This window comes from Dipodomys merriami, unplaced genomic scaffold (assembly GCF_024711535.1).
Source record: "Dipodomys merriami isolate MVZ:Mamm:240054 unplaced genomic scaffold, mDipMer1.0.p SCAF_5, whole genome shotgun sequence".
In the NCBI taxonomy this organism is placed as follows: domain Eukaryota; kingdom Metazoa; phylum Chordata; class Mammalia; order Rodentia; family Heteromyidae; genus Dipodomys; species Dipodomys merriami.
Genome location: NW_027206068.1, coordinates 43,689,537 through 43,702,643, shown reverse-complemented (window position 1 = coordinate 43,702,643; position 13,107 = coordinate 43,689,537). Strand labels below are relative to the sequence as shown.

Below are 13,107 nucleotides of genomic sequence, written 5' to 3'. Positions count from 1 at the left end.
TCCAAGTTCAATGTAAGCATGATGAATTTGGCAAGCTTTTCATTCTCTTGCAAGGGGTGAGGACTTCTACCAGCTCTCTATCACAGGATGCTGGGAGTTCAACTCTAAATCAGTGTGCATCATTAAAGTGTCCTGTGCATAGAGACACAGACCAAATTAGGCCCTAAGGAGGTCTCACCAAACGCCCTCTGAACTCAGTGGAAACTTGCAAACATACATGAGAGGATTCTGGTGGCCCTAAAGCTTTCATCAACAATTTTACTAGGTCTTTAAAGTAGATACACAAGAAATCCCTTTCCCAACGAAAAGGCAAACACCAAATCCCAACAAACACATACCTCTCCCACGTCATAGATCCAAATACGGCCTTCTGAGTCTCCCACAGCAACCTCTTTACCAGCTTGAGCCCAGCGTACACGGTTTAGGGCCGATGCCCCCTCAACGGCCACACTCGCTGTAGGAACCTGCCAAAGAGGAAAGAGGTGGTCACTCACACACACACACACACACACACACACACACACACACACACACACACACACACGCGCGCGCGCACACACACACACACACACAATTTAAATATATGAATCTACAGTGATACATTTAACTGGATGAGTCACCACTGTCTTTATGTGCCCAAAGCAGAAGTAGTATACACTCCTTAAACTGGGGTAGAAAGGACTCATTGTTTCTAAATCATAAGCTTCACTGAATTAAGAGGGGGAGAGAGGGGAGACATTTTAACAACAATAACAACAAAAAAGAAGAAGGATCTGAAGTGACATATGCAGTGATAGAAATATTTCTGTGGGTTATTCTGGGTGTGCATCCAACATATAAGAGCAGTAGCTAAACATGATGCTTCAGTTGCAGCCAGGAGTTAAGAGATAAATGAGGAGAGACATTCAGGACTTACCCACATTAAAGGTCTATGAAAGGCTCAAGGGTGTATGACAGAATAAAAGTCATATTAATGTGAGTCTTCATGGAAAGGTAAACATATATAGATCCTCAAAAACTTCTCAGAGAGACAATAAGAAGAAAAGGAAGAGGGCAGTCTCCTCTCTTCTCCTCTCCCACCCATCCCCCAGTACCAACATTTGAGAACTAATTCTGTAAAACTGGCAACCTCTATGGAATGATATCCTCTTAAGATCTAGCTATCTCCTCATGGAAAACAGCATAGGTTTCTTTTAAGATAATTATGAAAAAATATCTTTAAAGTGAACTGGAGGTACAGAAATGGAACTTCCAATGTGTGTGTATATGTGTTTAACAACAGACTTAAGGTTTGGAAAAAAGGACTTTCAATGAGTCTACTCCTCCTCTCCCTTCACTTATAGAAACTCTTGTCTTCAAAGTTAGAAGTTTGTAACTGACATAAAGGTCAAATCTCCTAAGCCTTCTTCAATATCATTGACTGGGATATAACACATACTGTTAAGAAAAAGAAAGTGGTAAATGTTAAAAAAAAATTTTAAAGAATAGTGCAAAGACGGTGACAGAGAGCATCTCCTGCCGCAGTGTGAGACCTCTGCCGAACAAACAAGTCTGGCCGAGATGGAAACATGTTGCCGCACTGTGACTGGGCACCTCCAGCATTCTCTTAGTCACAGAATTGAAACCATCTGTTTATATGAAATTATCGCCCCATACCTATCTTTTAAATAGCAATAAAACCGCCATCATATGGAAGAATCTATGTTTCAAATTAATCTTGAAATCAATAAAAATGCTATTTGCCTGCTTAAATCACCACATGTCAATTGTGAGCAAAAAAGCAAAATAAAATTCCCTGGCTTATTTACTTAAAGACACAATTTCTTCAATAGAGTGACCTGCTGTTCAGATGAGAGCCTGGGTTTTTAAGCAAACCTTGCAAAGGCTAAAAACAATCTGAAATTAAATGCAGCACAATTCTGTCAGTATTCTTTATTATTAGTGTGCTGTCCAGAAAACATGATTCAGCTAGAGAAGCTTCAGAGTTCATTTTTAATACGATAATTTAAAAGGCTAATTCTGTGCAGTATTAGATTTTATCTTGAATAATATTAAAAATTAATTAAAATGTTTAACATGAGCATTGCAAAAAATTAATCACTCAAGGTTTGACCTTGTGTACAGTAGAAATAATTGTCTAATAAATTTTTAAGGATTTTGTTTATTTGGGATCTAAGTAACATAGCAAACTGAGATAGATTTCATCAACTAAATTACTTTTTTCATATTTGCTATTACAAATAGCAAAAAGTAGCTATCATGCCTATATATATGCTAAAAACCTAATGAATGCATAAAGGAAGTTAATATATTTATATTTAGTTTGAGTGGTAAGGACCTTCAAAAATAGATGAAAACACAACAAAAATAATCTATACATTTTATGTCTCTTATTTGATTTCACAAATGTTTTTACATTTATTATGGCTCAGTTATTTTAACAGCAAATACAAGATAAATATATCATAGTATTCAACAGTATAAATCAGTAATAGGGGAGAAAGTAAATATAAACTATCCTTGCATGGGAACAGCTTGGATAACTTAGTTTAAAAGTCTAATGGTTTAATCAACAATAACAGCAATAAGACATATTGCTATTGTAAGAATTCTTCTTTCTCTTCTTTCCTTCCCTTCCCTTCCCTTCCCTTCCCTTCCCTTCCCTTCCCTTCCTTCCTTCCTTCCTTCCTTCCTTCCTTCCTTCCTTCCTTCCTTCCTTCCTTCCTTCTTTCTTTCCTTCCTTTTTTTTCTTCCCAAGTCTATTTTCTAAATAGACTTACATTTGAAAAATCTTGTTCAACTTGCAAGGAGGTAAAAATGATTTGAGGATTCTCAAAAGAATGTTGAATTCCTCGCTGCATTTGAGTCAGACTCAATCAATATATCTCTACTTTTACTGCAAATGCAGAATTATGCTTGCCAAAAACTAAGCCTTTTGCATGACTTTTATGATTTTTCCCAACTGTTTAGCTATAAAATTCTATGTGCTTGTCTCTTGATACCTATAGAGAAACAAGGGGAAAATGTCCTTTTCCCTAAATGTTTTTTAAAATTATTTTTTGAGCAGTTGCTAGAATTATTCTGGAGTTTGTAGAACCTTCCCTCTCTCCACAGCATTGTGGCTGAGAATCACCTCAGCTCAGCTGATTTCTGATACAGAAGTCTTTCAAGTCAATCTGGAAAGCATTTTTTTGGGGGGGAGGAGGCGTTCCTTTAAGTGAATTTCTTCTAGCAAATAGAAGCAATATGATTTTAATCAATGGTGATGAAAAGACTCTGGGAAACCATTACAATGTAAGGTAATAACATCTTTCTATTAAAAGCAATAATGTAATAAACATTTCAGCATCCCAAATGATGGACAGTTGTCATACCCACCCCTTTTGATTGTTTACAGAGATGCTTCATAACAGAATGTTTCCTTGTCACAGTTCTGGGAAGTCAAGGGAAAAAAAATAGCCTTCAATGGAAACACATTTTCGAAGTGGTTGTTTGGCAGTGGTTATAGGTGGACATACCCTTGAAGATACAGTGACTTGATAATACCACCTGATGGAAAACCCCAGAGAAATACCAGGGAGTTTGCTCCTCCTTCATCTCTTCCAGCTGTAGGCTTCCTAATTAAAAAGGCTGAGCTGTTTCCTGCTCAAAACACTTCAAAAGACCTTACTCTTGGTCTCTACTCCACATACAGTTTGCAACGCTGGGTCCTCTTACCTGCACATTCCTATTTATGGAAACCTTTCCTGAATCAGAAATCCCTTAATGTTGTAGGGGACCAATTCAGTTTATAAAACTGAAGGACATTCGATATGCATATAAAAGTCCCCACACGTAAAAACCTTAGTAACTAAATTAGCACCTCAATAATTTTGAGTCATTGAAAAAAAGGAACAATACACAGGGCATGAACATTTAATATATATGGCATGCCTTAAAGCAATATCTTTTTATTATCTACTGCTTAAAAAAAACAACAGATATTTTCACTTGTGAAGGGCTGTAACTGTGACACATTAAAATCTCACTTTGTGAAAATAGAAAATACTGAGTCTGATCATGGTGTTCCAAGTCAGGCACTCTTGTAAAAGCCTGCCTTTGAGTTCGATGTCTTAGCAGAGCAATCTATACCTTGGTTAAAAAAAAAAATCTTTTGTGGATTCAAAAGTGAAATGGTACCCACAGCACACACAGCCCCATAGAAAAAGCGGTGTCCCCCACAGCTGACTTTTCCAAATGTTTGCCAGCCTGGTTATTTCAACACCACTCTGAAAAATAAATGCCTGAGTCCTTCTGCGAAGGGAAAGATAGGAACACATCATTCTGGTTTTTGCTTTTTGTATTTTGTATTTTTTAAATTTGTTTTTGGTGGTGTGTGTGGTGTGTGTGTGTGTGTGTGTGTGTGTGTGTGTGTGTGTGTGTGTGTGTGTGTGTGTGTGTGTGTGTGTGTGTGTGTGTGCGCGCATTAGTAATTGTCCAGGACCTGACAGTTTAGGGATTAAGTGAAATTAAGTGATTTGGAGCCAGCGCAGCTGCCAGTTCCCCTCTTGGTCGACAAGAATGGGGTTCTGCAAACCCGATGCAAAGCAAGGTTCTGTCCAAAAAAAAAAAAGTCCTTTTCTTAGGAAAGAGGTCCCCCGTCCCCGCCCTCCCCGGCGCCTGCGGCTGCTGCTGCGCTCACCTCCGTGTCATTGTTGAGGTTCCAGAGGTCCAAGCGCCCCATCCCGTCCACGCAGGCAAAGAGCGCGGGATGCACGGGGGACCACATGACATCGTACACATAGTCGGCATTGTCTTCAAAGGAGTAGAGCGGCTTGTTGTGCTGTAAAGCAGAGAGACCGTGAAGACTTTGTGGCGCTGCTGCAGCCTCGGGCTGTCTAGAGAGCCTAATTAAAAACTTTGCACATTCACCAAGTGTCATAAAACTTCCCGAGATGAAAGTCCTCGAGAAGGTGAACCGGAGCTTTAATGTGACTACAACTGTCCAGTTGGCATAAATAAATACCTGGAGGTGGGGGGTGGAGGCACGATGAGGGGACTGGGGGGCTGGGACAGGCAGAGGGAGGCGGATTCAGACATGGTTTTAAGAGATTGCAGACAGGTGGACGGGACAGCCCTGAGCTCGGAATTCTCCTCGGCCAAGCTTTGAGGGTCTCAGAACCTGGACCCCAATAGTGGTCTGCAGGGGCTCAGACCCTCCAGGAGACTCTGAAACCCAGGAGGTCTCTGCATTGAAGGCAACGCCTGCCACCTTATGGTCATCTCTTGTCACTGCAACAGCTGCTGCTGCTCTAGGTCCAACTTTAGACCAAATTCATGTTTTGTTTTTTTTTTTTAGCGGAAGAGAATAGGGGCAAACATTTTAAAAAGGAGTTATAGTTCTCCCACGAGGTGAAAAAAATCGCAGTTCTAAGACCTCAGTCTTTCTGTACAGGGTTCGTTCACCCCAGCCAGCTGCACTGGTGTGGCTCCCAGTCAGATGCCTGTACTTGCAACAAAGATGAGCATATTTTCTAGATCACTCAGTATTTCCAAGGACCCTACAATTCAGAGGGAAAATGTATTAATACTCCCATTGCATACAAATTCTTCCACTCCAGTGGGATACAATAAATTAAAATGGCACTCTTGATTTCCAGTGAATATTGTCACATCAAAATAGCACAGAAGTCACAGGCAAGTTTGAAAGTACACCAGAAATAAAACGTAATTGGACTTTATGAATTATTCATTCCATCTGGGTTGTCTTATTCTAATTTCTGCATAATGGCTTTACTAATCCCTGATCAATTAATGTAAAATGAAATTTAAATGATAATGAAAGCCCCAGAGATAAAAGAAATTAAGTATTCTTATATCCTCTGACAGAAATCTAAACAATGGGAGGTTTTCCCCCCAATGTCTTCTTCATCCAGTCAGCTGTCTGTAGTTTCTTCATGGGTTCTCCCAAATGCCTGTACAGACCAGAGCAGTAAGATCAAGAAAAGATAATATGCAATGTAACAATCAAATCCATCGGATGCATTGGATGTTCAAAGAAAGGACTGTTCACAGCTCTCAATATCAATAACCTTTCCAAATGTTGTCTTTGTGAAAGTAAAATGCCAAAAGCATGCATGTAAAACTCAATGTGAGGAAACAATATAAGTTCTGTAACTTAAATATAATTAAAATTTTTGTGAAGGTAATAACTATATGTGATTTCTTTTTTCTACTACTTATATTGTTTCGACATTGAAAAATCACAGCTTTTTTTTTTTTTTGGATCCGGTCATGGGCCTGAACTCTGGGCCTGGGCACTGTCCCTCAGCTCTTCAGCTCAAGGCTAGCGCTCTACCACTTGAGCCACAGCACCACTTCCGGGTTTTTTTTTTTTCTTATGTGGTGCTGAGGAATCGAACCCAGGGCCTCAGGCATGCAAGGCAAGCACTCTACCACTGAGCCAACTTCCCAGCCCCAAAATCACAGCTTTTAAGCAAAGAAAATTTTAATATATCGAAGCAACACAGAAGTTTTTAGATGGCCACTGTGTGTTTAATTCTAAAGACACATTTTATTTTTAATTATAAAAATATCTGTTGGAAAATGCTGAAACAAGGACACAGGATGACCCATTGCAACAACGATACCCACAGGACAGTATATTGGAAACAAACTTTACAACTTGGGCAGGGTGGGGGGGGGTGGGTGGGGAGGAGTGTGGGAGGTGGGGGAGGGAAGGGAAAGTAGAACAACAAGGAAAGGGTAACAATGATGGACAAGTAATGCACTCATTGCCTTACTCATGTAACTGTAACCCCTCTGTACAGCATCTTTACAATAAAATAAAAATTAAAAAATTAAAAATATCTGTTGGAAGGTATATATAAAAAAGAACATATCACAAACACTAGATATTAGGATTAAAACTTTGTATTTTATTCATTTGTAATTCTTTTATGCCCAAATAATGTTTTCTATACTATATTGCATGGTGATTTAAAGTCCACATTACTTGCTTCATTTCACTAGACTTTTTTCTAGAAAATCTGAATATTAAGTGATTGCAGAAAATAAAATGATCATACTATTTTTTCCTTGCTTACAACAATAAAAAAAAGAAAAGCAGTGTGGAGTAGCTGATCCTTCATTGATCACTTGTGAATATTAAATTGTTACTCTTTGTATGAGATTATTACCACCAGAGATTCTTGATTTTATAATCAAAGACTTATACATGTTTAACAAAGTCGATTCTTAGTATCTTCTCCCATTAATCTACGTGATCTGGGGATCAGAGGTTTAGATACGGATACATACAATACAATACACACAATACAATACACATACAACAAGCACATGACAAAATTGGATGCATACATACACATGCAATAAACACATATCTACCAAGCTTGTTTCAATCAATTAAAAAACTATCCAGCTTGAAATAATCATTTTTCAAGGAATTGATATTATTTGGTAAGTTAATTCCTTTAATATATTATCATGTTAATCTCTAGTGTAATTCCTTCCTTCCTTCTTTCCTTTCTTCCCTTCTTTCTCCTCTGAGAAATTTCATCAAAACCATAGTATATCCTGAAGAACTTACTTTTCAAATATCTGGAAATAACTACCATTGTCACTAGAAGCTTTCTCATGGTCCTATCCAACTGACTGACCGCTATTGTTCTATTGCTTGCCTCCAACTTCCTTTTCACCCTTCACCCTTAGAACTGAATCTTCTGCTTATAAAAGTCACAGTGTAAGAAACACACACAGTGTGTATGTTTGGGTGAAGGGAGGAGGGTTTTTATTTCAAAAATTCTATTTAACCTTGATAAACTTACAGGTTGGAAAAGTTTTGAAAAAGACCAATTGAAATCAATCTTAGTATAGTATGTATACAAACCCTTAGCTGTGACTACAGGTCACATCTACAAACTCATAGTTCCCAGGTCATCACAGGCATAGACTATAGGCAAAGGCAAATTCTATTTTTGAAGTAGCACTATTTTGAATCTTAATTTTACTTTTGATTCTACCAATCTATTGGATGCTGCCAATCTATTTTATTTGGACTCTAAGGAGAATCTAAAAACTTGATCAAAAGTCTGCTTCAAATACTCAATGTAAAAATATTATAGGACTCACATATATCATGAAAAACTAACATGTTTCCTTTTCCTTTAAAGCAACATCAGTAAGTCCTGAAGATTCTGTTTTTGAATTTGTGAAATGTAAGTTTTAGGACCTCTGACTTGTTATAGCTTAATCATATATAACCACTGAGTTTTAGAACAGTATGTTTTTTTTTTTTTTAAACAGGGTGTGGAGACAAATGATTTTGGCAAGGAATTGGATGATACCATTTGTATATATTAAAACCACAGAAGCTTCCAGATGTTAAATATTTACCCTGAAAACTACTCCAGACCATTTATTTAACTAAATATTGTTCTCCTGCATGTCACTGTACAAAGTGTCCTGTAAAGCAATTGATTTTCACTAAATGAAAGCCCTCCTCAGTGCCTTACTTATTCCAGGGCAGTGTTTAAAATCAGTAAAGCACTGGAGAGAAAAGGCAAAAAAAAAAAAAAAAGAAAAAAGAAAAAAGAAAAGAGCAGAAAGGGAAAAGTTCACCATTCACAAGCTGCTGCCTGTGTGGTGCAGACCAGGGAAAGGAAGCTGCTACACCCTGTGTTTTAGTCGCGTCTCCAGAGCTGTGCCAACAACGCTAAAGCATCTAGAAGCAGCTCAGCTTGATCTTAATGCTTGACTTTCAGACAAAGCGGAGAAGCGGGCTACCAGCCACTTCCCAGACAGATGCGAAGGACAGGGAAGGGGTTGATTGTGTGCCTATCTCTATACACACATTGTCTAATTTAATCCGCAGAAAATCTCTGTAAGGTAGATGATATTTACAGAAAAGAAAATTATAGTTCAGGAAAGTGAGTAACTTTCCCAAGGCCATGAGGGTTGTGAGGAGGTGGAGTTGGGTTTGGTTTTCAGGTTTTCTAGTTGTTAAGCACATCCTCTAAGCCCAGAAATGACAGGTCCTTCTATGGGGTCTTCAGGCTGCCCAGAGAAAGTGATAGATTTTTACTTTCTTATCCATTTCAAGCAATAGTTATTAAGCATAGACTAAGCAACTGGCAACACCAATTAAAAAAAATATTGCATTCAAGCTGGGAGCCAGTGGTTCATACCTATAATCCTAGCTCCTCAGGAGGCTGAGATCTGAGGATCACTGTTCACAACCTGCCCAGGCAAAGAAAGTCCATGAGTCTCTTATCGCCAATAAAAACTACTCAGAAAAAGCCAGAGGTGGTGCTATGGCTTAAGTGGTAGGGAGTTAGCCTTGAACACAAAGAGACTCAGGGATAATGCCTAGACCCTGAGTTCAAGCCCCAAGACTGGCAAAGAAACAAAACAAACAAACAAAAAAATACTTCATCAGGACATTTATTTCCTTTATTGAGCCTCTGTTAGTGATCCTGAGATTGTACGCATGTGTTTTGTTTTGTTTTTTGTTGCTCTGGTCCTGGGCACTGTCTCTGAGCTGTTGTTTAGTCAATCCTAGCCCTCTACCACTTTAAGTCACATCTCTACTTCCAGTGTTCTGGTGGTTAATTGGAGAGAAGAGTTCTCACAGACCTTCATGCAGGGGCTGGCTTTGAACTGCCGTCCTCAGATCTCAGCCTCCTGAGTTGCTTAGGATTACAGGTTGTTAGAATCCTTCTGCAACAACAGCATCTTAGAAGAATTTTTTTTTCTCCTAAAAGCTGGAAATGGGATGGGATTGGTCCATTAGCCAGAAGGCCAGGCCTTGGAGCACAGAATCAAAAGAAATAAAAGGCAAAGATCTGGCTCCAGTTTACTGACAGGGAGGACAATGGGAGCAACAGAAGAAAGTTGAATAGCTACAGTGCTGGTAAAATCCCACCTAACATCTTCGGGTCTTAGTCTGGATAACCATTAGATAGATGGACAGCTGCAGCCCCAAGTTGCAGGGCTCTATATTAGTTTTATGATTCTATAATCATTCCTTGATGAGCTCTGTTACTCTGCAGTATGAATAAAATGGAAGAAAGCATGGGAAGGCTTAAAAAATTTTTTTTTCAAAGTGTTATTCAAAGGTACAAGTCATGTTAGGTTCATCTTCCTTGAGGTTTTGTAGAATTCATATTGTGATTCACAAAACATTTGGTAATTTTAGTGATTTCCTCTGTACCTCATTAAAATACTCATATAAGATTACTCTAGGATAGCTATTCACAAAAAAGTTAAAAATTATGGAAGCAGTAAGTTTTCTCTTTGATCAAGTGGAGGAGTAAGGAATATGAAATTCCTATAGAGGCAGGCAGTGAAATCTGCTTTAAATATGAAATTAAACAACATCCAATGACATTTTCCAATAAAAATTTGATATCTAGAAGTAAGCTTTGATTTTATGCTTTTGAAAATGAGTATTTTCTCATTCACTTAACTCTAAAATGATCTCAGGTGACTTCTGATTTCTGATAAATGATACATGCTCAAATCATCTAGAGAATATAGTGGTTATTTTCTTCTACATTATTTATTTTCTACTTATCAGGTACCTTTATGCATCGCAACCAGATGGAGAGCTTGGAAAGCTGGTGAACAGAAAGATTTCTGTTAAACTATTTTCTAATACCCTTAAGCACTGGTTCTCAAGGTTTTTTAAGAATTTAGTAGAAATATTTTAAGAATTAGTAGAAATATTTACGCAAACCATGGAATTTTCTGAGTAAGTGGAGGGGTAGTGTAGCAGGGGGGAATAATAGTAGACAAGTAGGGGTGGGTTGGGAGGAAGGGGCAGAATAAAACTACTGGTAAAATTACTGACTTTTAATGAAGAAAAATGGAAAAGAAATGGACTGTTATCTTGAAGACTGTATGGGAATGATGATCAAAACAATAAATAATGAATAATATGAAAATGTATTTAAAAACTGCCATGTGGGGTCCTGTACAGTAATTAAAATAAGCAGCTAGTTCTTCCAAGAAACAGCAAAATGTGAGACCATGGTTTCACTTAAAAAAGAAAAAAATGGGGAGGAGTATGGGAAGGAGAAACAACGAGGAGGCAACAATGCTTGATAAGAAATGTACTCGTTATCTTGCCCACATAATTGTAACTCTTCTGTATGGTATTCTCACAATAAAAAAAAAAGAAAGAAAAGAAAAAAAAAGGAAAAAAAATGAAACTCCAAAGGATCCTCCAACTTAAGGCTCACATAAAATGGGCGTCTCTACCATAAAAAGAACATAGTTAAACCAACAAATAAACCAGAACCCAATGCAAAAAAAAAAAAAAATCAACTTTCTTGCCTAAAGTGGTGTGGCAAATTTCATATAATCATTGGAAAACTTTATTTGCAAGTTGATTCTAGATTCTTCTAAATAAACAATGTAATCAATATTTCTAAAATTTCTATGGTCTATTATTAAACAAGTCTGATGCCTATATGATCAGTACCTATTTCTGTCAGGGTCAGAAGTTGAAATTAGACCCCAAAATTATTTTGTACTGAATATAAAGAGTAGGTTATTCTTTGTATGCATTAACCAAAAACATATAAGAACTTTAATCTGAATGAGTTAATTTAAAACAATTTGAGCACAGGCTATGAGAATCCAGGAATGTGACATTCTTCTCTAGATAAATGTAGACATTTTCTACATAAAAGACCAGAAGCCACATGAAAGGTGTTCTTTGTTGCTCTGCCTACCTCTACAGCTCATTTGCATGGGAGAATCCTCCTAATCCAGAAGGCGCCACCAATAAAGAGGCTAATTATCTATATAAAAGAATGTATACATATTCACAGGTTTTGACTGGTAGGTGAGTGCTTAAAGCCATGGAAAAGCTACAAGCTTTGCTTAATTCATAAAAGGGCTATTTCCCACACTGATGTGATTTTTATGGATAGTAGCGCCACCGAAAGGTTCTCTATTTAAGCTGGCATTTAACAATATACATCTATATAGAACCAGCGGGAAAACAGGAAGTGGGGATGCTGCTGGGGGTGGCTCTTCCTTTCATCCCAACTGCCATGTGCTACGGTTGTGCTTGTTTGAGTTGAGGCAAAGCAGAGCGCCATTCTGGCTCCCAAACCCAGTTCAGCTGAGTTGGCTCTTTGCAATGGAGGTGGTTGTTCTCTAAGCTGGTGTTCTTTCTGGACGCTTTTGGAAAGATCTTGGGGCAACTGTCTGCTCCAACTGTATTGCTCTCATGGCTAAGTGACTTCATAGAAATCATATTAGTTAGACAAAGCAGCATTCTGTATCTCCATAATGGTCAGTCGGCTTAGAGACTGTTTAGAGATGGAAAGGAAGAGGTAGATATGTGTCTTAAATATGACATTTAAATACAAGAAGTAACACTTAGGTAAATTATTATTATTATTATTATTATTATTAATTTTTTGTTGGTCATGCGGCCTGAACTCTGGGCCTGGGTGCTGTCCCTCAGCTCTTCAGCTCAAGGCTAGCACTCTACCATTGAGCCACAGTGCCACTTCTGGCTTTTTCTGCTTATGTGAGGCTGAGGAATCAAACCCAGGGTCTCATGCATGCAAGGCAGCGCTCTACCACTGAGCCACCTTCCCTAGGTAAATTATTTTATATGTCAATATAAAGGACATTTTTTCAAAGCTTCAAGGTGAGTTTTTGGTAACTCTGCACTTCTGTGGTACTTGTCTTTATGACACTCATATTTATTTTAATGGTAAGAAAAATGCAGCATGGAGAATATCAGAAGAAGTTCAAAACATCCTACTCAGATGAAGACTATATCTGATACCCTTCCTACTTTACAACAGATTTGCTTACCATATTCTGTTTCAACAACGTCCAATTGCTGTTCATTTCTATTCCACAGGCAAACCTGAGCTAAATGTGAGGTGATATGATTCAGAAAATTGGGAGTGACTTTAGGAAAATAACCTAGAAGTCTTTTTTTTTTAAATAAGTTTTTTATGTGAAAATACTGTACAGAGGGGTTACAATCTCATGAACAAGGTAATGAATGCATTTCTTATCAAAAATTGTTGCCTCCTCCTTTGTTTTTTCCCTACCATCCCTTCCTTCTCATCTCCACAA

General features: G+C 38.0%; 1 protein-coding gene across 4 annotated transcripts in view; it reads right to left on the bottom strand.

Annotated features, from left to right (window-relative positions):
- The window catches only part of Dync1i1 (dynein cytoplasmic 1 intermediate chain 1), a 280,550-nt gene that overhangs the window by 17,555 nt on the left and 249,888 nt on the right, over positions 1 to 13,107 (bottom strand). For all 4 annotated transcript variants that reach the window (XM_069996539.1, XM_069996541.1, XM_069996540.1 and 1 more), the window contains 2 exons: positions 4,682 to 4,822; positions 339 to 464 (listed from right to left, as the gene is read on the bottom strand). In XM_069996539.1, the coding sequence (XP_069852640.1) occupies positions 339 to 464; positions 4,682 to 4,822 (267 nt within the window). The remainder of the gene's footprint in view (positions 1 to 338; positions 465 to 4,681; positions 4,823 to 13,107) is intronic.